The sequence below is a fragment of the Trichomonas vaginalis genome, chromosome III, assembly GCF_026262505.1.
Source record: "Trichomonas vaginalis G3 chromosome III, whole genome shotgun sequence".
Classification (NCBI taxonomy): domain Eukaryota; phylum Parabasalia; order Trichomonadida; family Trichomonadidae; genus Trichomonas; species Trichomonas vaginalis.
In genome coordinates, this window is record NC_067205.1 from 3,506,294 (window position 1) to 3,531,586 (window position 25,293).

The window sequence follows — 25,293 nt, forward strand, 5'->3', positions numbered from 1 at the left end:
ATTGTTTCAGATAAGACCAGCAATGACTAAGAACCCTTTGACCTTAGTCAATGAGACCATAGAGGTTGAAGATAATGACATGAAAGAACTAGGAATGAATGAGAGAAGTTGTGAAGGATGTTTGAGTCAAAACACATGGTTCTTCAGAGCTGTTAAGAAACTTAGTAAAGAACGACAGAAATATTTTATAGAGAAGTATTGCAAAGGATGTGTAAATGAATTGCTTGAAATAGAACTTAGAGACACTTTCACACTAAAGGACTTGAGAAGAAATAAGTACATGAGTGAGGACGGTATTGACATAGCTAGTGTTATAAATGACTTAAGAAGATGTGTTGTTGTTATTGACGGAGCACGTATGACATATCTAGTGAAAGATTATGATGGAATACGAGACACAACAACACTTGTGTCAGTAGATAGCAAGGAATTCAATAAGCTCATGAAGAGTATTTATGTAGGACGTATTGAGGAGAAGGATGTGAACGCACTGATGATTTATGAAGCGGGTCAGAACAAGAACTATCTTATGAGTCAGGCATGAGATTCTTTGACGAAAGAGATGACATTTACAGCTATTTCAGAGGATATGAGTATGAGGTACTGAATGAAGTAGATGAGAACGTTATTGAAGGATATTTGAAACATGTTCACGATGTCATATGTAATGAGGATGAAGAGCTTTATGAGTATGTTTTGAACTGGTTCGCCTACATCGTTCAAAATCCTTGTGGAAAGACTGGAACAGTACTTTTGTTAATAGGAAAGCAAGGAACTGGTAAGAATGTACTTAGTAATGTTCTATGCGAGCTCATTAGCAAGTACGCCAACAATAATATAACGGCAATAGAGAATGTGGTTGGTAGATTCAATGCTGCTATTGAGAACATGAAGCTCATCGTATGCAATGAACTAAGCTCATGCGATACGTCTAAGGTCATGAACCACGACGCACTAAAGTCAATAGTAACAGAGACTCAGTTGGACTTAAATCAGAAGTGTCAGCCAGTAAGAAAGATAGAGAATGTTTGTAATATCATCATGATATCTAACAACTTCAACTCAGTAAAGATTGATAAAGACGACAGAAGATTTGTTGTCATTGACGTAAGCAGCAGATACAAAGGAAATTACGAATATTTCTCAAATCTCATTGAAAGCTTTAATGAAGAGTTTTATTCAAACTTACTGACGTACTTCATGAGGAAAGATTTAAGTGAATTTGATGTAAGGAAGATACCATTCACCAGGGCTAAACAAGAACTCATCGAAATGAACAAAACACCTTACCAAATGTTTTACGAGGAGTTCTATGAAAAGTTTGTATCCGGATGGAATTGTACAGAGTGCTACAGAAGATATAAAGAATTTGCGAAGGAGAATGAATTCTTTGCATGTAGTTCAAATGTATTTGGCGGCAAGATGAGAGAATTTGTGAAGAAGTAGAAAGCGAGACGGTTCTGCAAGAAGTTATATTTACGAAGCAAGTATGATATTAGAAGGTCGTGGAAAGAAAGAAACAGTGAATTATGAGGAAGTGCTTGAAAAATTCATGGAGTACATGGGAAGCAATATAACATACAACAAAGACATATACAGTGAGTTTAAGTACTACTGTGAACAGCATGAGATTGAAGTAATGAGTAAAGGAGACTTTGAAACGCTTATGAAAGACAGTGAGGAGGTCATACATGAGAACAGTGATGAAATAGTTCATGAGAACAGTGAGGAGGTCATACATGAGAACAGTGATGAAATAGTTCATGAGAACAGTGAGGAGGTCATACATGAGAACAGTGATGAAATAGTTCATGATGTCGTTCGTGAAGAAGCCATTGCAACAAAGAATGAGATAAAGGATTTCATAGAACTTAACAAGGAGGAGTTTAAAGAAGGCTATGAAGTGAAAAGATGTGAAGAAGATTTCTTGGCGTATTTGAAGAAAAAGAGACTAAAGCCAATGGCTCAAAATAAGTTTCAATCGATGTTTGAAAAGAAACGTTTGAGCTATGGTGGTGTAAGAAGCACATATTACTTTGTTAAGAAGTGAGGACATTTATTTTTGTCGTTAGTGTTGGAGTTAGTACTTGTTGTTAGTGTTTGTCATTTGTGCTGAAGTTAGTACTTGGTGTTAGTGTTGGAGTTTGTGTTTGTTGTTAGTGAGAGAATAAATTAAATCATGAACTTTGCCATGGTCTCTGTCCCTAGTAGTTTTCATTAAGTTCTGGAAATAATGAAAGTCATAAACTTTGCCATGGTCTCTGTCCCTAGTAGTTTTCATTATCTCACAGAGTTAATGAAAGTCATACTTTCTATCAGATGAAGCATGCAGATGAACATAACGAAAGTTAGTGAGTTTGCCACGAGTTATGAATAAAATATTGGCATATTAGATGAGATAGCTGATGAAACAGATGAAGATAAATTAAATCTTGGACTTTGCCACACTCTGTCCCTAGTTCCTCAAAATCCTTGACAACGTTGCTTAGAAATTTTGGTTCAAAACCTCATCTGATTTTAATCTGTTATGCTACCTGTTAAGTTTCGCGAGATTATAAATGTCATGGAGTTATATAAAAAGGAGGGACAGCTAGGGACACTGGAAGTACTTGTAAGGCTATCTGTTAAGATTGCATGAAATACTAAAAAGTCATGAAATCCATTATCGCTGTGCTAGCTTCACCTTTGATTGAAATGACAAATAAAGTCACTGAAGCAATGAAACAAAAGTTTTTGGTAGAATACATTAAATCAGGAATTATTCCAGAAGGTTTTTATATTCATACTATGAAGGATGGTAGAGTTCAGTTTAGAAAGATAAAGCAACCATTAGATAGAGAAGGTATATTAAGGAAGATTAAACTTCATGAGGACAACATTGGTGAACTTAGGAAGAAGTTAGAAGAGTTGGAGAAAGCAGACGACAGTGAGGAATAAAGCAATGAATTCAACAGGGTAGAAATGAGGGTAGAAATGAGGTTAGATCTAACCATCTACCCTAAACATTATTTTTGTGCTATGTTTTCATACGTGTGAGGGTGGTGATATCATTATTTTTAAGTTTATTTTTATATAAATGACGAAAACTATTGAGATAACAAACTACAACGGTCATGAGTTCAAGAATTTGTTCTTCGTTCCTCGTGAAAATACATTCTATCAGATACGAGGGAGAAAGGGTAAAGTTAGTTTGAGCGTTTATGAAGGAATGAAGAATGGAAAGTTTATACAAGCATACGATACAAACGGTAAACGTGTTTCATTAGCTTTGTCAAAACTTACTAACATTTATTTTGACAGTGATTTTGACCTATATGAAGAAGAAAGTGAGTCAGAAGATTATGAGCTGTTATGTGAAGCACAGCAATGGGAGGAGTTGCAATACTTTTGTAAGTGAGAACGTTTATTTTTACATTAATGAAGTCATTAGTGGTTGGCGGTTTGTAAATATTTAAGGTTAAGTTAGTGTTGTCGTTTGTGTTGTAAAATATACGTTACTGGTTTTGTAAATATTTAAGGTTAAGTGGTGTACGGAGGCGCGCAGTGCCTCAGTACACGACTTAGCCATACTAACTTTTGTTCATATTCCTGCTTCTTCCCTTTGCTCTTTTGTTCAGTAGTTCTACATCTTTATACGCAGCTCCTGTCTCAGTGAATTCAACAATATTTTCATTCGTTAGCTTTACATTCAAACCCTTGTCGAGTATGTTGTTCATTTCATACATATAAAAGGTTTTTATTCTATATGAAATGAGAAGCAAATCCATCTTAGCTGGTGCCGTTAATGTTCCAATTGAACCAACATCAAATGTTGACTCACGAACGACAAACAATATTGTCATAAAGAACTATAGTTCAGAGTGTTTGAAAGAACCAGAACCAGAACTTAAGTCGGTGAATTTAAACTCAGCTTCAAACGCTAACGCTACATCAGATGTTAAGTTAGAGTATCCACCATTAGACCAAATTCTTTCAAGAGAAGCCAACGACAACCCTTACACAAATGTTCAAACAATCCTTCAGATAACGTAGACCATTACCTTCTTCAGTTATACCAAACAATTTTACTCAAAGACGATAAGAAGCTTTTGACAAATCTTATAAGTAAGAACCAAATAATTCTAACAAAGGAGGACCTTGAAAATGTTATCTCACGAATAACAGGGAAACAATGTGTCATTGACTATCTCGACCCTGAAATCGAATGCTGTGGTCAAACTCCACTATTCATGAAAATAGGTAACATCCGCATCATTGAAACACCAGGAACTACATGAGTTGAGTTTAAGTATAAATATTCGAACGAGTATAAAAACTATCTACTGACTATAAGCTTTGTTTGAAATATGTTTTAGTAAATTAAAGCAGTCAGGAGGGCTCTTTGAGCCCATCTTGGCGCTTTGCGCCGTCAGTCAAAAAATTTCAAGTTAGCAATTTGTAATATCTATCCAAACTTCTTCAACAGTATCGAACTCATCTTCATAATGCAAACCTAATCTTATTGACTTGGTGCAGTTTTCACTAACACAATATTTTTCTGTTCTCTTGACTGAATAACTAACTCATTTGTTTCATCAAAACAGCAACAACCAAAGTTCATGACCTAATACATAACATTCATACTTTATATTTTTAGCTCTGAGTTCTCTGTAAGCTGTTGCATTAATATTTTCTAAAAAGTCAACTTCAACAGTCATTCGCACTGGTGCCTTCAGTTCTACAGGCTCTCCTTGAAAGTCAACAATTCTGAATTGCATGTCTTTCAAATTATGAGGACTAATGCGAACCCATTTACCTAAATGAGTTGCTATGACAGGAACGTTTGGAATGAACATTGAATTGACTGCATAACAGAAAGACTTATATTCTACTGAACCTTTACTATTAACTCCTGAAATACCTGTGACATTAGCTATTTTTGACTCAATGTACAAACAATTACCATAACATACGTATGGAACAGATTTCATCTCAATCGTTTTGTCAACACTTTTCAAAGGAAATGTCATATGGTATGCACCCAAAAGAAGTTGTACTCTATGACTCATTCTTGGTATCTTAAACTCTTTCTCGCTGCTGAACTTCAATGTTCCCTCAGAAGAGAGTTCGACATCTATGTTGTCAATAGTTTCTTCATTTATGAGAGTATCTATGACTCCAGCAATTTTATCTATTCTATACCCAGCTCTATTAGGAAATGTTATAACACTTCTTTTGTCATCTATTTCAATCTCTATGAAATCTGTTTCATCTGTTATGACAAAAGTTGCGATAGTATTGAAGTCAACAACTCTGAAAGCAAGCGCTTCATTCTGAAGACCTAAGTTTGTTTGTAGCTTTACTGTCCCGTATTCGTTTGGGTCTGTACTTTGCAAATAGAACAACATTTTATTCTCATTAAAATATGACTATTGCTGCATATGCGTATGAAACAAATGAAGCAAGAAGAGCACATGAACTAGTAAACGAAAACTCAACTTTAACCATTGAAGGCAATGATTTAGTCATTGACGATGGAAAAACTAAAAAAGTCATTGATTTCGATACTTTTAACACGTATGACCCATTCATTACAATAAGTAAAGTTCCTATCATAAATGATGGAACGGTGCAATATATAAATTCTACAGTAGATGCCTCATTAGTGAAAGTATTAAATGTTCTCATTGAATTGTTAAAGAGCTTTCGATTTGACGACAACATTAAATGCCTAAAGAATTTAGTCATGAATGAGAAACAAATTCTCGGCGTTGCTGGTAGCAGTAATGATGTACACCTTATGACATTAGAATATTATAACGAACATAAAGATGAACTGAAAGGAGAGAAGGGTGACACCGGACCTCAACGACCACAAGGAATACAAGGAATACAAGGACCTCAAGGCGAAAACGGTTTGGATGGTGAAGATGGAAAGGATGGAAAAACTGCTAAATCATGGATATGGAACCTTATAAATACTGGTTTAACAGCTGCTTCATATGGAGTTCTTCAATACCAAATCGGAAAGATATGGGCAGTACTTGGTGAAGAAGTTTTAGATGACGTTAAAAATGCTTTGAACTTCATTTCAAATGGTTCGGATACTATTAAAACTTTATCTGGTTGGATGCAAGAAACAAGGAGTCAAATAGATACTGTAAGACGTATAGCAAACAATGCACGTACGAGATTGGATACTTTACGAGAAGCACAAAATACACTAAAGGAAGCAAATGACATTCTTGGCTCAGTATCAGACATGCATGAAGATTGGCTTAAAGGTATTGACAAATCTTTAAAAAATCACAGTCAGTCTATTGCTGACTACAAGAAAAGTATAGATTTTTTACATAGTGCTATGGACGTACATGATGGAAGCATAAGGAACTTACTTAATACTAACAATAACTTACCAGGAACTATTAAAGCATTTATAAAGTCCTTTGTAAAACCTGGTGCTCTAACATTTAGGTCTTTGAGAGCAAGAGCATTGAAGTCAAGAGATGCAGAAACTCCAACAGAAACTCCAGAAGAACCACCAAAACCAACAGCTAATGAAATATTGTTCGAATATTTTCCAAGGTACTCTGTTCTCATTGCATACATTCAAGAAATACTTAAGAAAGCAGACTTGACTTTAGGAGATGATGAAAGTTCTGTATATCTTTCGTTCCAGTTTCAAATAGCAGAACTTTTGAGACAGATATGCTTAATGTATGACAACATCTCTGATTTCACAAGATATGATGACGACCATGACCCCGAACACGGTGAAGAAGAAGTTTTACAAACATCCATTAAGACAGGAAAGGTTTTAACTCAAAGTCTCATTATTGACACCAAAGATGGCGAAGTGGACGTTCTTCAAGAGCTGAAGAAAAATACTTCTTCGGGAGGTGGTGGTAGGCATGAACTTGAAATAAATGAGATAGAAGAGAAATTAGCCGAAAAAGCAGATAAAAACCATGTTCATTATATAAGTTCAGACGAACAGATTATAACGGACTACCATGGATATTTAACACAGGACGAACAAATAAGCACTGAAGATGTTAATGAAAGAAGATATAAATTCATTCGTGCTAAAGGTTATGACATATACTGTACTGTACAGTATGACACAGGTAAAGCACCAGAAGCATTTGGTTATAACAATGAAATTTATGCTTCATACTTCTTTGTTAACGGTGTATTAGTTGAACCAAGATTTACTTTGAGAGTTAAGGCAAAAATAACTTTTGAAGATGCTATTAAAAGTAAAGCTGACAAAGATGAACTTGACGCAACGAACAAAGTTTTGAAATCTCATAAACACAATATCTCCGATATAAATGAACTTCAAGCTACATTAAATAATAAAGCTGACAAGAACCATACACATGAATCCTTCACTACTGTTAGAGCAGACGACATAATATTGAACTATACCCTTGGTTCAAGTGCACCTTTAGAGAATCCAAGTACAAGCGTAAAAGATACACTAAACTCCTTAAATAGTAAATGTATGAACATTGAAGGTCATGTCAGAAACTTTGAAACATATAAACTACCAGCAATGTTAGATAAAAAAGCAGATAAAGAACATACACATAACTCCTTCTCAACTGTTGCTATAGAAAGTATTGAAGGAACGGTTGAAGGAACTGGTGGGGAGGGCGGAGCCCCGCCGCACGCGGCTGCTTTATATTATAAACCTCCTAACTTTCCACAAGGTTTAACATCGAATGAAAACATAACAACGAAGAAAGAAATTAGCTGTAAAAATGTTTATGTCATGGATGATGAAAATAATGTTAAATTCACTGCTCAAGATTTATATGATAATAAAGCTGACAAGAACCATACACATAAATCCTTCACTACTGTTAGAGCAGACGACATAATATTGAACTATACCCTTGGTTCAAGTGCACCATTAGAAAATCCAAGTACAAGCGTAAAAGATACTCTTAACAATTTAGATAACAGTTGCAGGAATATCGAAGATCATGCCAGAAACTTTGAAGCATATGAACTACCAACAATGTTAGATAAGAAAGCAGACAAAACAGAGCTTCAAACATTAAAGACTGAAATACTTCAAACATTATATCCTGTTGGTTCTATTTATACGTCAATGAACTCAACAAATCCAGCAAGTGTTTTAGGTTTTGGTACGTGGAAGCAGATTGTAGATAAATTCTTATACTGTGCTAGATATTCAAAGCAAACAGGAGGTTCGAAGAAAATTAAAGAAGCAAACCTTCCACCGCACACTCATACAGGAACTACAAACTTTTCTGGCCACCATAGCCACTCATTAAGAGACCACCCATTATACAACTCAGAATATGAAGCTGGCAATGATGTTTTATCTCCATCTTATAACAATGCTGCAAAAAAGATTTTTCGACCAACTGAACCAGGAGGAAATCATTCACACACTTTCACAACAAATCCAACAGGCTCGGGTGCAGATTATATGCCACCATTTGTGACTGTATTCGCATGGTACCGTGGTCAATGAAATCTTTAACTTTACATAAATGAGCTTGAAAGAAGTATTCGAACAACATCCATGGAGGTCATTTAAGAAGTTCAATGAAGCAGCAAAAAGTTGGGGATTTACTAACAGAGCTGAAGTGAAAAAGTTCTTTGACAAAAATGTTGTACATCAAACAAAAATAAACCCTTACGACTACTTTTTACCAATTTACTCCAACACTCCTGACGCATACCAATTTGACACTCTCATTCAAAGCAGAAAAGGAGGACATAAACCATTCCTCATCTTCATTAATGTTAACACTCGCAAAGCATATGCATATCCAATGAAAAATAAAGGAACTCGTGAAGTGTTAAGAGTTTTACAAAAGTTTGTAGCAGAACATAGCCCAAGTACTTTAACATCAGACCAAGACAGTGCATACCTCAGCAATGAAATCACAGATTTTCTCATTAAGCATAACATAACTCACTACACTACTGAAGACCATAACCATAACATACTCGGCATCATTAACCGCTTCATAAGAACGCTCAGAGATTTAAACCAAGAGCGAGACTTTACCGAAGAAACAATGAAACACTTTCTCGAAGTATATAATTCCTCAACACATTCTACAACAGGACATACACCAAATTCAATGACACAACAACAAGAAGAAAAGTATATACAAAAGAAACGAAGCCAAACACAAAATATCAGAAATTCAACACAATTTACCCTCATTCCTGGTACAAAAGTTCGTGTAGTTCTTGACGACAAACCGTTGACAAAGAAACGTTTAAGGTTAAGTCGAAATTATTATATCGTAGACTCTACGCAAGGTAATGGATATCTTATAAAAGCTGCCGACGACTCCATAGCATTTACCCTCGTCATAAATTAGTTGAAAGTAGTAATGGCAAACTTGCTAAAACCATTGATGAAGCAAAGCGAGGAGTGGTTATTGAAATACTTGGCTATAACACAAACGATGACACTTATAAAGTAAGATATGAAGGAGGCGTTGAAGATGTTATACCATCTAAGAACTTGAGAGAGTCGAAGCCAACACATCTGGGACCATTAGAGCGGGAGTATTGGAAAGACAAAAATATGCCAGAAAGAATAAGAAAATTCTTCTAAACTTTTTCATTAGATGTAAATCAGACATGAACGAGAACAGTCATGATATCATTAATGGTACCATTTATTTACACCAAAAATAAAGTTTATGTTAGAATGTTAGATCTAACACGTTTTCTAACCACTTTTCTAACCTCATTTCTACCCTCATGAATTTCCTTAAGACAGAAAAAATAACGTTAGTTTTATTTTTTTTTCTAACTTTTTATCTTGTAGGTAAGAACAGAAATGTCAGTCGAAGCAAAAACATTCACTAACAAATCTAATGGCGAAACATTCACAAAAGGCACTTATAACGGTATTGAAGTCTTACGTAGAGACAAGGATGGTTATATAAATGCAACAAAGATGGCAAGAGAAGCAGGAAAGTTAAACCATTTAAACAGATTTCTCAATAGTGCTAAAATGCAGGAAATTCTTGAGTTTTGGTTGAAAGAATACGGTCGAGCCAAAAGTGGCTGGACCTCAAAACAAGCATTTTATGAGCTTACTAAGGGTGTTATAAATGAATTCAAAGGTATTTACATACATCCTGACTTCGTTCATTTTGTTGCTGAATGGTGCTCTGTAAAGTATGCATTTTATGTCAAAGATATTATGGACTCCATAGACAAGAAAGTTCATGAGAAGTTAGATGAAGAAGAACTCGAAGATACAGTAGAGAATGCAAAACATTTTGACGAAGTGCGAATCTTCACTTCGTCAAAATGTGATGCAAAAATAATGCTGAAAAATGAAATTTATTCTCTATTTACAATTGTTTGAAACCGTCGGGAACCTTCACTTTTCTATCGTCGTGTTTTGTCACTTTTCCCTCAGGGTGTGTGTCAGAAAATATCCAAAATCTTTATAGCCTCGTATCTCCTTCAATTCTTGACTGTTTGACATGTATGACACACCATTCAATTCAGAATTATGTGCTGAATCTTATGACCTTCATTTGTTCGTGACTTCTTTTCACATATGTAACCATGAATTTTTAACATTTCCTTAAGACAGAAAAAATAAAGTTAGTTTTTTATAAAATATTTTTTTATCCTGTATATAAGAAACAGTAATGTCAACAACAGTATAACAAACAGTTACGCCTCATTCGTTCGGTCAAAGACGATATGTACCAGATGCAAAGTATAATGAACGCTCTTCGTTCTACAAAGCAAGCATATCATTGGTTTGAAAACCAACAGACAAAAGAACTTTTAGAAGAATTTCCTCATATGATTGCTTCCCTCGGAAAACCGGGGGAAGAGATTCCGTACGAAAATCGCAAGAATTTGGCTCCTGGTTTGAAAGGTTATTATATTCATAGACTTTTAGTAAATGCTGTAGCAATGTGGGCTTCACCTCGTTATGCTTGTTATATTTTCATGATGTTAGATGAACTATATAAAGCAGAACGTGGAGAGATGGAAAAGAAACTTCAAGCAAAAGATGAAGTCATTGAATCCAAAGACAAAAGCATACAGAAAAGAATACCGCGTTCGGTACCAAAAGGAAAAGGAAAGAGTTATAAGTATATGAATATATACTGAAGAGATGGAAAATGAAGAAGATAAAGATATGGTTATGTTGCATTTAGTGAGAAGAAACAACAAGAGCTTTTATGACTTAGCTAAGATATATAAATCTGATAGAAACTGGTTCTATCGTGAAAACTTACCGATTTCAATGACACCGAATGAGCAAATAAAGGAAATTGTCAAAAATACTCTTCCTCAAACACACTATGACATCAAAGGTTGCACAATACTTACATTCAAAGAAGACTTAACATTACTCAAGGAAAAAATAACAGAATATTTCGATAACTTCAAAAGAGGAAGAATAAAAAAAATCTAAGCTAATTTTATTTTTTTTTAATAAATTTTATCTCATATGAAAGAACATGAATTTAGAATATTCGGAACTCATGACAGAAGAAGAGAACGAACAACATGTAAAAAGATTATGCAAAATTTCTGAAGACATACAAAGCATTTAAACAATATCTAAATGCTTCTAAAGATTATGCAAAATTTCTGAAGGTATATAAAGCTTATGAAAAAAGCGTATGAAAAAGTTTATACATTGGGGAATTGTTGTAAAATATCGATATGAAGACTAACCAAAAATATATTTTTGCTTAAATGACGTCAGGGTCAATTTCTTCAACCATTTCACTTTCTTCGTCAATGTCAAATAGAAGCTTCTTCAACCTTTGGTAAGATTTCTGTATAACATCTTTGTTCGTTATTGTCTTCAGAGATGAAGGATAATATTTCACAGATGTTTCACCCTTCTTATATTCTTTCTGTTCGGAAAGAATTTAAAAGCAATACTGAAGAAGTCAATGTTAGAGTTCTTTATGACAGTATAATGAGTATCTTTGACATTCACGAAGAAACTCTTTTGTTTCAAAACTACTGCTAACTCTTGTGAAGTATAACGTTTGCGGTCAATGACGATAGCTAATGGTCTGACATACTGACCAAACTTAGATTCTTTCACAAACTTCTTGTTAAAGATAACATTAACATTTGAAGCATTATTGAACTCATTCTTGATGGCAGTAGCGAGAGCATTGTATGAAAAGAACTTGCAATCTTGCATGTGTTTCATTAAAATAAAAATATTAAATTATTTTGAAAAATAACTTAAAAAAATCTAATCTAATTTTTTCAAAAAAATATTTTTTTATTTCCTACTAAAGATGTATCGGAAGTTGTCTAAGTTAGAACACTCGGAAATAAAACAACTTCTTACAGAAGCTAATATAGATGTTGCAAAGCATTACGCAACAAACAAAAAAGCACTCGCTGACATCCTCAATGACTATAATGGTGCAATAAGTTATGATAGAATTCATGAGTTCATAAAGCCGCAACACGGCGAGAACGAAGTCCATGCAAGAGCATTTCCGTTAAATGACGTTGCTATTGACTTATATCATAGACGTTCAGTACCTCATGAAGTAAGAAGAGAAATGTTTGACATAACAAATGCAAACGTTGGTGAAACAAGAAGAAGAGACGACACACTGAAACAACAGAGAAGAGAGATGTTTAAGAGCGCTGTAGAACAAGTTCGCAAAGCTAACGATGTCATTCGTTCCATTGACGACAAACCAAAAGAAGGTGAGAGATGGTTAAAGAAAGATGAAGAGAATAGGAAGAGAAATGTGAAGTCAGGCAATAGACTCATTGACTTTAACATCGAAGCTTTAGATGAACCAAACAGAGAATATTTACACAAACATTTCGGTAAGGTTTTCATGAGACTCTTAGAGAAGATTAAAATAAACTCCCAACAAAGATGGATGGTATGTTATAAACTTGGTGGAAAGTATGAATGTTCTACGTTAAACCTCAATAATATTGGAACATTACTACATCAGCTCTTGAAGGAGAACTTTATATCAGAGATAGAAGCAAATGCCGCAGGTATTGTTGAAATGCACTATGACTTCTTCTTGACAAACATAAAGAATCTTACTGAAATAAAGATGTATGATTTAACAGAATATGAAGGCTTAACGATGTCAGATGTAAAGAAAGGCAAACCAAAAAAGAGACCATATAGAGATGAAAGCACACTGACAAATGACCAGAAAGCCATTTTGGAAGCTCTTAAGCAAACAGGAAACCCAGCACTTATAGAAAGCTTTTGGAAAGATAATGGTGAAAAGAAGTTTTATAAGAAGAGAAGCGGTCAGTTCTGGAAGTATCTTTGCACATTACCTATAAATCTTTAACGCTACCAAATCTTCAATGAACTGAACAAAAGAACTGCAACACTTATGACAGAAGATAACTGCTTCGTTTATGCTTGCATTCAGGCTGGAGTAAATGAAGAAACTATTGACCACATGAGAGAAGTCATTCGTGTTAGAGACTTTCCTCAAAGTAAAGTACAAGAAATTTCTGACGCAACTGGTATAGCATTTAATGTTACCATTGGTTATTTCAATGACTCAAGACATAATGAAATAAAGAGATATATACCAAAAGAATGTGAAACTGTTCGAACTATTGACTTACTTCTTGTTGAAGACCACTACATGCTAAATGAAAGATTACCAATGACAACATATTTTATCATAAATTATAAAGAAATTCTCAAAGCTTGTGGTGGAATGAACATTGAGAAACAAATGAAGATTTATACAAAGAGAGAAGATAAATATGTAGTTCGTTATGATAGAACAACACCGTTATGGGATGTTATGAAAACATTGTGGGAGTGCAAATATTTCGAACCTATTTCTTATGGAGAACTTTTCACATATACGACTGACTTATATAAACAGAACCTTGCACCATTTAAAGATTTGACATATGCTCCAAAGTATTGTGTACAACTGAAGAAGAAAGCCGAGTCAAAAGAAGTAAATAAAAATAAGTGCAAGTTCATTCCTGAGCATGTTTTCTTTGCTGACTTTGAGTGCAGTACCGATGGCTTTCATAAAGCTTTTAACATATGTTACGACAGTGAAGATGGTTCAGTGAGTGAAAGCATATGGGGTCAAAACTGTGCAACAGAATTTTTGGAACGACTTCCTGACAAGAGTTTAGTATATTTTCACAACCTCAGCTATGACATAAACTTCATCTTAAGACACATGACAGAAGTGAAAGGAACTCCCATCATTAAAGGTTCACGAACAATGCAAATAACTGGTTTATATAAAGGACGGGCAATTATTATAAAAGACTCTTACAGTGTTATAAATAAGAAGCTTAAACTATTTCCTGCTATGTTTAACTTACAAACAGGACCGAAAGAAGTATTTCCATACAACTACTACAGCAGTGTTTTGTTAGCAAATGACAACAGAACCGGTGTCATTTCTGAAGCATGTAAGTTTATCCGGGATGCAGATACATTTATGAAAAACATAGATTCCATCAAAGGTTGCAGAATAGATGAAAACCATTTCGATTTAGAAAAATATAGCTCATTTTATTGCAAACAAGATGTAAGAATTTTAAGAGAAGGTTTTGTTAAGTTCCGCAATGACATATTAAAAGAATTTGATTTAAACGTTTATGACTACGTTAGTATTTGTTCAATTGCTAACAAATTATTTGAGAACAGAGTGTACTTCCCGAATGGAAATTTATATGACCTCTCAAATAAACCAAGAGAATTTATTTCGAGATGCATTCAAGGTGGAAGATGTATGTTGTCAGATAACATGAAACAAAAGAGCGAAAAGAAACTCATTGCTGACTTCGACGCTGTTTCATTATATCCATCAGCTATAGCAAGACTTTATACTTTAGAAGGAATTCCAAAGGTTATGAAGGATGAGATGCTAAGCACAGAGTATCTCATGAGACATTTATTCGATGACGACCAAAAGGAACCCATTGGTGAAAAGTTTATGCCTGGCTTCTTTGCTCTCATTAAGATAACAGAGATTGGAATACATAGACACTTTCCTTTAATAGTTTGTGACCCTGAACTAAATCCAGAACTTAACGTTCCCAGAAGTTCAAACACTTGCTGTTTAATGTATGTTGACCATATAACATTACAAGACCTCATAAAATATCAAGGTGTCAAATGTGAAGTGTTGCAAGGATACTACTACGATGGAAACAGAGATATTAGAATAAGAGATGAAGTAAAGAAGTTGTTTGAGTTAAGGTTAAAGTATAAGAAAGAAGGAAATCCTTTGCAAGAAAATATAAAGCTCATTCTGAACAGTATTTATGGCAAAACTATTCTATCTCCTATTGAGTCAAAAATAACCATAGTAGATGACAAAGATGCTATAAGATATGCCATCAGAAACTACAACCATATAGTGAAGTTCGAAGGTTTGGATGGTTCAGATAAAACTATTTTCAAGCTAACGAAAAGCATTTGCAGACACTTTAACTTCTGTCCACTTGGTGTTAACATTCTGTCTATGTCGAAGAGAATAATGTGTGAAGTATTCTGTACTGCTGAAGATATGGGACTTCAAATATTTTACCAGGACTGCGATAGCATGCATATTTTCAATGAAGACATACCAAAGCTTGCAGCAGAGTTTAAGAAGAGATACGGTAGAGAACTTATAGGAAAGAACCTTGGTCAATTTCATTCTGACTTCGCAGAAATAACACCTGGAAAACAAAGTTTAGCATACAAGTCAATATTTTGTGGAAAGAAGACTTACATAGACTTACTCACGAATGATTTAAATGAAGTTGCATTTCATGCACGTTGCAAAGGTGTCAAACAAGACGTCCTTGCTTTAACAGCTAATGAAATGTTTCCTGAAGCTATACAATGCTATTACAATGAAGATAAGAACATTCACATACCTGTTGGAACATATGACAAAGACTCTGAGTTCAGTGTTATGAAGTTATATAAAGCACTTTATGACGGTCAAGAGATTGGATTTGACTTATGTAAGTCTTCTAGTCCTTGCTTTGCTGAAAAGTTTAACTTCTCAATAACGAATAAAACAAGCTTTATTCGTAAGTTGAAGTTCTGAGGTCATTTATTTTTGTCAGCAATGAGGTCATTCGTGATAAAAATAAAGCTAGCGTAGATTTTACAATACTGTGATGGTAGAGTTTAAGAGTTGTGCTTCAATGTAGAGACAGTCCTTCCCATCTGGAGGCAAGAACACTGGACATTTATGGTCGTGAGTTGAGTACATGTCTATCCAAAACTCACGATTGAAGCCAGTTAATTTATAGTATTTAGGATTTGGTAATGGTGAATTTCTTGTATGACCAATGAACTCATTTTCAACTCCCTTACTTAAGTTTGAATATAATATAGCTTGCTTTCTATCCCAAATGTCAGGTGTTACAATCTTTGAAAATTCATTTTTCCTCGGAATCATTGCATCATAATTGAAAACATTCTTGAAATCATCACTTGGTTCAGAGATTTGAAATCTTATACGTAATGGATTTTCTTTCTCTTTAGCGACTTCATTGAATGGTGAGAATACAACAAACTGACCGTCATGTGTTCCATCTTCATTTTCATTAAATTCATAATGAAAGTCTATAAGTTGTGGCTGACTACCTTCTTCTTTCAGTTGTGCAAGAAACTCACGTAAAGGCTGTAAAGTTTGTACTTCAATGTTAAACTTTTTCTCGAACATCTCATTAAATGAAATCATACATTGCAACAATGTTGTATCGTCTTTAAAGTATTTGTATATGTGAATGTTTTGGGCGCTTAAAGACTGTTCGTCATTTTCTATCTCGACTTGAAGTATAAAGTCAACCTTTCTGAAAGCACGTGTTATATACATAGATGTTATGCCAATGTACTTCTCTTCATTTATGTTCACAATCCAGTCTGTTGGAAACTTAAACGTTACTCTGTTCCCCTTTATTTTGACGTCAGGGTTTTCACTACTGAACGCAACAGATAAAGGTATTTGTCTATACATTTAGTTCCGATAAAAATAACACATTTACTCTTTCTTTGCTTCAGCTTCTTCTCTAGCTTTCTTCGCCAGCAAACGTGGGTTCTTTTGTCTTCCAGCAGCTAATGCAGCAAGTTGTTTTTCACTAAGTTTTCTCTTTGGTCTCTCTGGCTTTTGTTCTTGTTTTTGTTCCTTCAGTTCGGATAAAATTTGCTCACGAATTTCTTTCTTCAATGCTTCAACATCTATGACCCCTTGGGTCTTGTCCGTAGGGCTTGTCTGAGTCATTTGACTGCAGATAAAAAACAAAATTAAAACTTTAACCGATGTAAAATGAGCTTGTCAAAATCAGAACGAGAGTCTATTATATTAAATGACGCCAGAGGAATACAACATCCTTTCTATTACGTAAGTCAGAGTAAAGATGGTAAAATATATGTAAGAAAAAGAAAGGTTCCATTAGCGAATACAGAGAGCGACAACATTAAGGTGCATGGCACCGAGGGCGAAGCCCATATAAAACCTTCTATTCAAACTGAAAAGTCAATAGAACCAGAAGAAAAGAAGCCAGATGTTCTTTCAATAACGAACCAAGAGCTTATTGCAAAGTTCGTGAATTTCATTGAAAAGCAAACCGAGTCAAAGAACCCTGACCCACCAGTGAAAGAAGTTGAGACAAAAGAGAATGTACAGTTCATTGAAAATGTCAAGAAACAACTTCCACCACGAATGCCAAGAAGAAGAGTGAGAATAATGAAGTAAATAGATATTTTTATCTGAAGTAAATACATGCAGAACGAACAGCTAAACGAATTTACTCCAGCAGAGCATATTCATCAGATTCGCTCATATTTCGATATCATAGACAATGCAGTTCAAATTGGTGACACTAATAGAAAATATTCTGACGCAAAGATACCATCACAACCTGGAACTGCTAAAGATAACACATGGGTAACATTCAATCTCTCACCTCCTGGTGAAAATATGTTGGACCTTTACAATACATTCATTACGTATAAAATGGAAGGTCAATTTATTGTAGATAAAGAAATTGGTTCAGGTTCCAATAAAACAAACCCACCAGGATTTTGGATTGGTTTCGATGACGCTTTCTATGCAGTTGCTGGATATCAAATCCTTGCAAATGGTCGTATCGTATATTCTCAAGACAACGCAAGAGAAGAAGCATATATAACTTCAAACTCACAAACTACCGAACAAATAAAGAAAGTAGATGTTTTCTCAAAGACTTGACATGAAGATGTATGGAGTCATTCGGGAACATGCAGAACAGGACAAATTGTTAGTGGTCCAATTACAGCAGGAAAATTATTTGATTTTAAGCTTCGTTTAAGAATTCCTGTTAGAAGATTCCTTCCATTAGAAGCTATTCGATTTATTCCTGCATTTGGTGGTAACATTCAGCTTAAAGTAAAGTTCAGTAGCGACGCCTTACAATGCACATCTATATCTGTAAATGATATCATTGCTTTCAATCCAACTCTTAAAGTTGCATTTGCTTCAGATTCAAATCCACCGACAAATAAATTTGTTCCATGGAATGAACCATTCACTATGATAACGAAGTCAGTAGAAGCTAGTGGAACAGTTACTATTACAACTGTAACCCAGCAACTATTTCGAACAAAGATGGATTTTAATGAATGTTTCATTCATCCAAAGTCATTCTCTTTAGACCCTAACATTTATACAGAACTTGTAGAACATTATACAAACGAGGCTTTATGTTTTCCTGTTAAAGTTATGGATTGTATTCCTATGGACGGTTCATTCTCAAAGAATACAGATAGTTCAAGTGCAACATTTACAGCAGCTTATACGCCTATTAATGTTAAAAGTATTTGGGCACTATTTAGAAAGAAAGACAACTATTATGTTAATTTTGAGAACCCTAAGTTTAAATATCTTCAGCTTTCCATGGGAGCTTATGGAAATATGCCTGCAGAACCCGAAAAATCATATGGACCTGTATTTTATGAAATGGTTGCGAACGCTTGCAATACAAACAATGATATGATTGGATTTAATGAAGATGTTATGAGGTCATTGGTGGATGATGGTAGTGTGGAACATAAATGGGATAGCTATGACAACACACATTTCTTATGTGGTTTTCCAACAGAAGTGGACTTTTGCTTCCAGCAAGGTCAAACATCTACTGCTCCAATAACATACAAATTGTCTGTTAAAGGACCTATTGAACTAGCAACTGAAAATGTACCAAAGCCACTTATTGGATTTATGAGGGATTGTTGCTTTGCCATTCAGGTGCGTGCTAATGGAATCCCAATAATAAGATTAGATGACTATAACTTAGCTGCGGACGACAGTGAGGAATAAAGGATGAACGTTTATTTTAAAGCTTATAAATGAGTTCTTCATCAAGCTCTCGTGAACCTTCACCATCTATGAAACAAACTTTACCAAACGATTATGGAGCACCTATTGAATATTTCTTATGAGCTGCACAATGGCAAAGAGCAGTCTCACCAAGGTTAGGTGTTCCACCAGCTCCTGTCAAAAATAGCATTTGGTCAAGTCCTTATATAAGATATGGTCTCCCACTAGGTTTGCTAGCTACAGCAGGAGCAGTTATGATGTTGAAAAGAAATAAAGCAAATGTTGTAAATAATACTGAAGTAGCTGAAGTTAAACAAACTCCAACACCTTCGCCAAAACCAACGTCAAAACCAACGCCTTCACAAGCAAAACCTTCAATGACTCCTGAACCTATGGAAGTACAAACTCCTATTCAAAAGTCAACTCCTAAACCGACTCCAACATTTAAACCAGAACCTACTCCTCAAATAAATCGTAAAACTCCTGCGTTTCCTTACTGAAAAAAATAACGTTATTTTTATTTAATATTAAAATTTTTATTTGATTGAAATGACGACTAAAGTCACTGAAGCAATGAAACAAAAGTTTTTGGTAGAATACATTAAATCAGGAACTATTCCAGAAGGTTTTTACATTCATACTATGAAGGATGGTAGAGTTCAGTTTAGAAAGATAAAGCAATCATTAGATAAAGAAGGAATTTTGAGAAAGATTAAACTTCATGAGGACAACATTGCTGAACTTAAGAAGAAGTTAGAAGAGTTGGAGAAAGGAAGAGAGTTATAAAGCAATGAATTCAACAGGGTAGAAAACCGGGTGAAAAAAGAGGTGAGATCTCACCACTTCACCTAAATTTATTTTTGTGCTATGTTTTCATACGTGTGGGAGTGGTGATATCATTAATTTTTAAGTTTATTTTTAAGTTTATTTTTATATAAATGACAGAACAAAAATAAAGCATATCTACTCAACAGGAATGAGACCCTTACTGACTATGTATTCGTTTAATGCTTGATGAAAACAATGGTACATATTATCGTATGGGTATACACAACGTCTGTTTCCATCGTCGTCGTATATGTAGAGCTCAAATCCAGTCCAACCTTCTTTTGTACAATATGTAGCTTTATTTAAGTATGCATTTATGTAGATAAGGCAATTTTCTTCATCGCTCCAGAAATAATTTTTGTTCTTTGTTGAAATAGTTTTCGTTCCTCTGCGACCATAAGGAATGTATGCAATGAACTTTGCGTCATATGGGATTGTAATATATTCAGGGTTTCTTTCATCGTCAATGGGTCTGTCTTTGTTAAAATGCATGTTTCTCAGTTTTACTTGAGTTTTGAATAGTTCACGGAAACGTTCTGGGAAAGAGTCATAGTAAATGTAGTCAGACATGTCTTTGTAATGAAATAAAAAATTAAAAAAAATAAAAATAAGGTTATTTTTTATTTAGTGAGGACGGTAGTGAATTCGTTAGTGAAGTCGTTAGTGAAGTCATTAGTGAAGTCGTTTATGTGTCAGATGGTTTTGTAAATATTTAAGGTTAAGTTGGTGTTATGGTTGTATTGTAAAATATACGTTACCGGTTTTGTAAAGTGTCAAACCGTTAACTTGGGTAAGGTGGAACGCAGTGCCACAGTACCCAAGTTAGGGATACTAACTGTATTGCATTAAATTTATCTGAACAAAAAGAATATAAGAAAGGAGAAACAGTATTTAAATATTACCCTTCATCTCTGAAGACAATTACGAATAAAAATATTATTCAAAAATTCATACCAAAAGTTGAAGAAGCAAATATTGAATTTGATGAAGAAGGTAGTGAAATGGTTGAAGAAATTGACCCTGAAGTTTTATAAAAAATAAATTTATTTTTAGGTCATTGACTGACTGACCGACCTATTAAATCTTTTAAAATTGTTTCATAAGTATTTATTAAACATTGTTTAAATACATTTTCTATATTATTTATTTTTTCTTGAGTTAGCTTTTGTAGTTCAGAATCCAAGTCAACTAATTTATTTCCTTTAAATTTAAAAGTATAATTTCTAAGGAAACATTGATATCTGTCATATTCTTCTAATTCGTATTGAATTACTATTTCTCTATTTTCAATAAAATTTTTCAAAATACTTTTAACATTATTTTCTGGAGCAATAAATTCATTTATTAAATAATTTTCGAATGTAGTGAAAAATTTACTCATTTTTAAATATGTTAAAAAATCTTTTTATTTGGAAATTAAATTAGTTATTTAATGCATTAGTACAGTCAGTCAGTCAGTCATTGACTGTTTCAAAAATTTTTGGGATGTCAGAAAAAGTGAAAAATTAAATTTGTGTAAAATGTTGTTGTTTAGTGTTTAGAATGTTTTAGTACCATTCCAAGTTGGAAACCCTGTTGTTCTTGTTGTTTCCATCAATGTGCTTAACTCTTGTCTTCTTTTGTGGGTTTTGGACCCATTGAGAGGCAACAATTTTTCCCATTGAAGCGGTACCAAACTTGGTAAGGTTGAGGTTGTAGTGTCCAACATTGTTGAGGAATGGTTTGAGAACCTTTTTGGTTGTTTTGTTGCGAACTCTGTAAGGGTAATTCGAAGAAATTTCGTAAGTGTTGTCAAGCTTGAGTTCTTCCCAGGTTTCAACAATGTCTCTCTTTTCTTATTCCTCTTCTTCCTCTTCTTGTTCCTCTTCTTCCGTAATTGCAATTTGTGCAATTTCTTCTTCTTCCTCTTCTTCCATTGCTTCTTCCATCTCTTTCCCCTTTTTCTCTTCAACTGCAACTTGGTTTGGGATTTGAATCTTAAGAGCTTCACGGATTTCATCAATATCACAGTAGAACATTTGAACCATTTGGACAAGTGGTATAACTATTTTTTCGAGGTGACTAACTTTCTCCATAATAGTAAGCAATTCTTTTTGTTGGTCAGCATATGAAGTAGATATTTTAACCTTTAATGTTTGAAGTGAAAGTTTTATTTCTTCCTTCAAAGTTGCAGTTAGTATACCTAAGTCGTGTACTGTGGCACTGCGCGCCTCCGTACACAACTTAGCGGTTTTGACACTTTACGAAACCGTTAATGTATATTTTACAACACAAACACAAACACCAACTTAACCTTAAATATTTATAAAGCCGCCAACCACTTCACCTCACTAATGAAAAAATAAACGTTTTCACAAACGACTTCACTAATGTAAAAAATAAACGTTCTCACTTACAAAAGTATTGCAACTCCTCCCATTGCTGTGCTTCACATAACAGCTCATAATCTTCTGACTCACTTTCTTCTTCATATAGGTCAAAATCACTGTCAAAATGAATGTTAGTAAGTTTTGACAAAGCTAATGAAACACGTTTACCGTTTGTATCGTATGCTTGTATAAACTTTCCATTCTTCATTCCTTCATAAACGCTCAAACTAACTTTACCCTTTCTCCCTCGTATCTGATAGAATGTATTTTCACGAGGAACGAAGAACAAATTCTTGAACTCATGACCGTTGTAGTTTGTTATCTCAATAGTTTTCGTCATTTACATCCAAATAAAAATTTTCAGTAAAATAATAAAATAAACTTAAAAATTAATGATATCACCACCCTCACACGTATGAAAACATAGCGCAAAAATAAATTTAGGTGAAGTGGTGAAATCTCACCTCTTTTTTCACCTCTTTTTTCACCCTAGCCGCAAAGCGGCTCTGACCCTTTGGGTCTGTTGAATTCATTACTTTATAACTCTCTTCTTGGTTTCTTTTTAGTTGCTTTCTTCACGTCTGTCTCCAGCTTAACTGTCTTTCTTCTTCGTCCGTAATGATACCAGTTACTTCCACCAGTCAATGGGTCAAATGGTCTTTCGTAAGGGTTTCCATACATTCCATAGGGACCATACGGAAGAACTACTGGTGGAGAAGAAACATTTTCTTTAGTTCCATCGACTCTATTTAAATGCATTGTTTCACCTTTCATCTGGTCATTAAAGTCTTTTGCATGTTTTGCAAACTCATCGTCCTTTCCTAAAGCATTTTCTGACTCAGTCGCAACCAAATTGGATGCTTTATTTATGAGCCCTATTTTATTTAATCTTAACTTCTTTGCAACCCAGCCTCCAATCTTTCCTTTATTTGCATCTAATGTCTTCGAAACTCTTCCTCCACTCATTTTATTTACTGCGTCATAAGCCCCAAGTGCTTTTGCTCCAAATGCTAATGCTTTTGTTCCCATTGCGCCTAAAGCTGCCCAAGCTACCATTTACACCATATTAAAATCATCTCTCTTCAATATTATCTCATAAAAGTTCTCTTTACTGGAGAAAGTCAATGAAACATAAACATTCTCACGGGCTTCGCCCTCACCGCTTTGCGGTCTATCTAACTTCTTTCTTATATCATCTATACGCTTCAAAATGTCTGAACAATTGCTAACATCTTCTACAACAGTTATTTCATCATGAATGACCTTCAAGAACAAGCTCATTTAATATGCAATTAAAATCATCTCAATAATGAGTCCATCCTTTCCATCTTTAGGTAGCACAACATCTTTCATTGAAGAAGGTTCGACAAGTCTTATGTTAAACTTACTGACAAAGTTTGTTATACTATAATGCTTCGGTGGCGAATACATATAGTTTGAAAGACATAATATAGATTCTTCAGCAAATTCACTTATACTGGATTTTATAACAATGTTCTCACGAGACCAAATGCCACCAATTGACAATCTTGTAAGCAATCCTGCTGAACCTTCTACTGTAAACGTCGATGGTAACATTCCACGAAGGTCATCTATTGACATCTTTGAGTCACTGAATTTAAATATTTTCTTAAAGCAATCGTCATTATCTAACCATGCAATAGCTTTGAAGTTTTCATTCGAATATACATCTGCTTCATTAAATGTAAAACCTGACTTCTTTGCAGAGATGACTTTAAAATCTATTGAGTTTGTTTCAAAATTATATGCTATGGTAACTTCTGAAGGTAATGGATGCCCTTCCGCAGTCAGTTGTTCTCTCACTACCGTTTGAAGCTTTGTGTTAAAAACTTTCATGTCATCTCCTGTGTCTAGGTTCACATACACAGCAATAGGAAAACTATCTTGCTTCTTTGTCTCATCATTATATCTCAAAACATTAAAGTTCTTCAATAATATTGTCCTTCCTGCTGGAATACTTCTAACTTGTCTTATTTCAATAGCTTTCTCACCTCCTACATACTCTACCCAGTGTCTTGGATATTCATAAGTATACTGACTTTCTTGAATTTTGGTTGGTTTCATCATAACGTGTTCATAGTATATCTTTATACTCTTGTCAGTTAGACTCGGTGCTATGTTCTGAATATTTCTGACTTGCATTTTTAATGGAGATAAAATGAAGCATTTAATACATGACGTAGATGAAGACATGAATGAAACTACAGACAAACTTAACTCTTCTCTCATTCTTCCTTTCAGTAAGGACTATGAGTTCTGTTCAAATGGTGTTTATTTCTATTGTGGAAAGATGGGTTCAGGTAAGACATTTAACCTCATTCGTCATATACTCATAACAGAACGTTTAGGAAATGACTCATATTATGACCAAATCATTATATCAGCAACTTCAGACTCTATGGACTCAACAGCGAAAACATTTATGTCAAAAGTTCAAGCCTCTGTCGTTAAAGTTCCAGACAGTGAACTCATTGAATTTCTTCAACGTTACATTCGACGTAAGAGGAAATATTATGCCATCGTTGAATTTATACAGTCAGGAATGCAAAAGACTTCAGAAGAGATGGAAAGAATTATTGACAAACACCACTTACGTCAGTACTCAGGAGTTTACGATATGAAACGACTGACAAACTACATTCTGTCAAAACTTTCAAAATACCCCTTCAAAAAGTATCCTTCAAACACTCTGCTCGTTTGTGACGACTTCGCCGGAAAAGGTTTAGTGTCAAAACCAGACTCACCATTAGCTAACA

General features: G+C 34.4%; 16 protein-coding genes and 4 pseudogenes across 20 annotated transcripts, besides 3 other annotated features; 14 read left to right on the forward strand and 6 right to left on the reverse strand.

Moving 5' to 3' along the window:
* Positions 1-3,555: part of a mobile genetic element that runs on past the window's edge.
* TVAGG3_0634430 lies at positions 889-1,711 on the forward strand (annotated as a pseudogene). Its single transcript has one exon. A coding segment is annotated over exon 1 (823 nt).
* TVAGG3_0634440 (uncharacterized protein) lies at positions 2,653-2,937 on the forward strand (the record flags this gene model as incomplete). Its single annotated transcript, XM_051240976.1, has 1 exon — positions 2,653-2,937. One exon carries the CDS (start codon positions 2,653-2,655, stop codon positions 2,935-2,937), a length of 285 nt encoding a protein of 94 aa, XP_051087563.1.
* Positions 3,556-4,624: 1,069 nt separating the features above from the next.
* TVAGG3_0634450 lies at positions 4,625-5,137 on the reverse strand (annotated as a pseudogene). The gene has a single exon. A coding segment is annotated over exon 1 (513 nt).
* A 267-nt stretch (positions 5,138-5,404) lies between these two features.
* Positions 5,405-6,030, forward strand: TVAGG3_0634460 (organellar and viral DNA polymerase type B; the record flags this gene model as incomplete). The annotated part of the gene is made up of 1 exon (XM_051240977.1): positions 5,405-6,030. A coding segment is annotated over one exon (626 nt), but the record flags the coding sequence as incomplete, so codon positions are not given.
* Positions 6,031-6,340: 310 nt separating this feature from the next.
* Positions 6,341-7,276, forward strand: TVAGG3_0634470 (organellar and viral DNA polymerase type B; the record flags this gene model as incomplete). The annotated part of the gene is made up of 1 exon (XM_051240978.1): positions 6,341-7,276. A coding segment is annotated over one exon (936 nt), but the record flags the coding sequence as incomplete, so codon positions are not given.
* Positions 7,277-8,507: 1,231 nt separating this feature from the next.
* Positions 8,508-8,852, forward strand: TVAGG3_0634480 (integrase core domain containing protein family; the record flags this gene model as incomplete). Its single annotated transcript, XM_051240979.1, has 1 exon — positions 8,508-8,852. A coding segment is annotated over one exon (345 nt), but the record flags the coding sequence as incomplete, so codon positions are not given.
* Positions 8,853-9,041: 189 nt separating this feature from the next.
* Positions 9,042-9,592, forward strand: TVAGG3_0634490 (annotated as a pseudogene). The gene has a single exon. A coding segment is annotated over exon 1 (551 nt).
* A 228-nt stretch (positions 9,593-9,820) lies between these two features.
* TVAGG3_0634500 (KilA, N-terminal/APSES-type HTH, DNA-binding family) lies at positions 9,821-10,357 on the forward strand (the record flags this gene model as incomplete). The annotated part of the gene is made up of 1 exon (XM_051240980.1): positions 9,821-10,357. The coding sequence occupies one exon, from the start codon at positions 9,821-9,823 to the stop codon at positions 10,355-10,357; it is 537 nt and encodes a 178-aa protein (XP_051087567.1).
* Positions 10,358-10,725: 368 nt separating this feature from the next.
* Positions 10,726-11,400, forward strand: TVAGG3_0634510 (annotated as a pseudogene). The gene has a single exon. A coding segment is annotated over exon 1 (675 nt).
* An 881-nt stretch (positions 11,401-12,281) lies between these two features.
* TVAGG3_0634520 (organellar and viral DNA polymerase type B) lies at positions 12,282-13,163 on the forward strand (the record flags this gene model as incomplete). The annotated part of the gene is made up of 1 exon (XM_051240981.1): positions 12,282-13,163. A coding segment is annotated over one exon (882 nt), but the record flags the coding sequence as incomplete, so codon positions are not given.
* A 2,958-nt stretch (positions 13,164-16,121) lies between these two features.
* Positions 16,122-16,685, reverse strand: TVAGG3_0634530 (uncharacterized protein; the record flags this gene model as incomplete). The annotated part of the gene is made up of 1 exon (XM_051240982.1): positions 16,122-16,685. The coding sequence occupies one exon, from the start codon at positions 16,683-16,685 to the stop codon at positions 16,122-16,124; it is 564 nt and encodes a 187-aa protein (XP_051087569.1).
* A 318-nt stretch (positions 16,686-17,003) lies between these two features.
* TVAGG3_0634540 (uncharacterized protein) lies at positions 17,004-17,243 on the reverse strand (the record flags this gene model as incomplete). Its single annotated transcript, XM_051240983.1, has 1 exon — positions 17,004-17,243. One exon carries the CDS (start codon positions 17,241-17,243, stop codon positions 17,004-17,006), a length of 240 nt encoding a protein of 79 aa, XP_051087570.1.
* Positions 17,244-17,288: 45 nt separating this feature from the next.
* Positions 17,289-17,717, forward strand: TVAGG3_0634550 (uncharacterized protein; the record flags this gene model as incomplete). The annotated part of the gene is made up of 1 exon (XM_051240984.1): positions 17,289-17,717. The coding sequence occupies one exon, from the start codon at positions 17,289-17,291 to the stop codon at positions 17,715-17,717; it is 429 nt and encodes a 142-aa protein (XP_051087571.1).
* A 1,242-nt stretch (positions 17,718-18,959) lies between these two features.
* On the forward strand, positions 18,960-19,319 carry TVAGG3_0634560 (uncharacterized protein; the record flags this gene model as incomplete). The annotated part of the gene is made up of 1 exon (XM_051240985.1): positions 18,960-19,319. The coding sequence occupies one exon, from the start codon at positions 18,960-18,962 to the stop codon at positions 19,317-19,319; it is 360 nt and encodes a 119-aa protein (XP_051087572.1).
* Positions 19,320-19,576: 257 nt separating this feature from the next.
* On the forward strand, positions 19,577-19,819 carry TVAGG3_0634570 (kinase C-related family; the record flags this gene model as incomplete). Its single annotated transcript, XM_001297103.1, has 1 exon — positions 19,577-19,819. The coding sequence occupies one exon, from the start codon at positions 19,577-19,579 to the stop codon at positions 19,817-19,819; it is 243 nt and encodes an 80-aa protein (XP_001297104.1).
* A 49-nt stretch (positions 19,820-19,868) lies between these two features.
* Positions 19,869-20,105, forward strand: TVAGG3_0634580 (uncharacterized protein; the record flags this gene model as incomplete). The annotated part of the gene is made up of 1 exon (XM_001297104.1): positions 19,869-20,105. One exon carries the CDS (start codon positions 19,869-19,871, stop codon positions 20,103-20,105), a length of 237 nt encoding a protein of 78 aa, XP_001297105.1.
* A 177-nt stretch (positions 20,106-20,282) lies between these two features.
* On the reverse strand, positions 20,283-20,717 carry TVAGG3_0634590 (uncharacterized protein; the record flags this gene model as incomplete). The annotated part of the gene is made up of 1 exon (XM_001297105.1): positions 20,283-20,717. One exon carries the CDS (start codon positions 20,715-20,717, stop codon positions 20,283-20,285), a length of 435 nt encoding a protein of 144 aa, XP_001297106.1.
* Positions 20,718-20,984: 267 nt separating this feature from the next.
* Positions 20,985-21,534: a mobile genetic element.
* Positions 21,535-21,982: 448 nt separating this feature from the next.
* On the reverse strand, positions 21,983-22,222 carry TVAGG3_0634610 (uncharacterized protein; the record flags this gene model as incomplete). Its single annotated transcript, XM_001297106.1, has 1 exon — positions 21,983-22,222. One exon carries the CDS (start codon positions 22,220-22,222, stop codon positions 21,983-21,985), a length of 240 nt encoding a protein of 79 aa, XP_001297107.1.
* A 114-nt stretch (positions 22,223-22,336) lies between these two features.
* Positions 22,337-25,293: part of a mobile genetic element that runs on past the window's edge.
* TVAGG3_0634630 (protein of unknown function, DUF4107 family) lies at positions 23,084-23,572 on the reverse strand (the record flags this gene model as incomplete). Its single annotated transcript, XM_001297108.2, has 1 exon — positions 23,084-23,572. A coding segment is annotated over one exon (489 nt), but the record flags the coding sequence as incomplete, so codon positions are not given.
* TVAGG3_0634640 (uncharacterized protein) lies at positions 24,729-25,232 on the forward strand (the record flags this gene model as incomplete). Its single annotated transcript, XM_051240986.1, has 1 exon — positions 24,729-25,232. A coding segment is annotated over one exon (504 nt), but the record flags the coding sequence as incomplete, so codon positions are not given.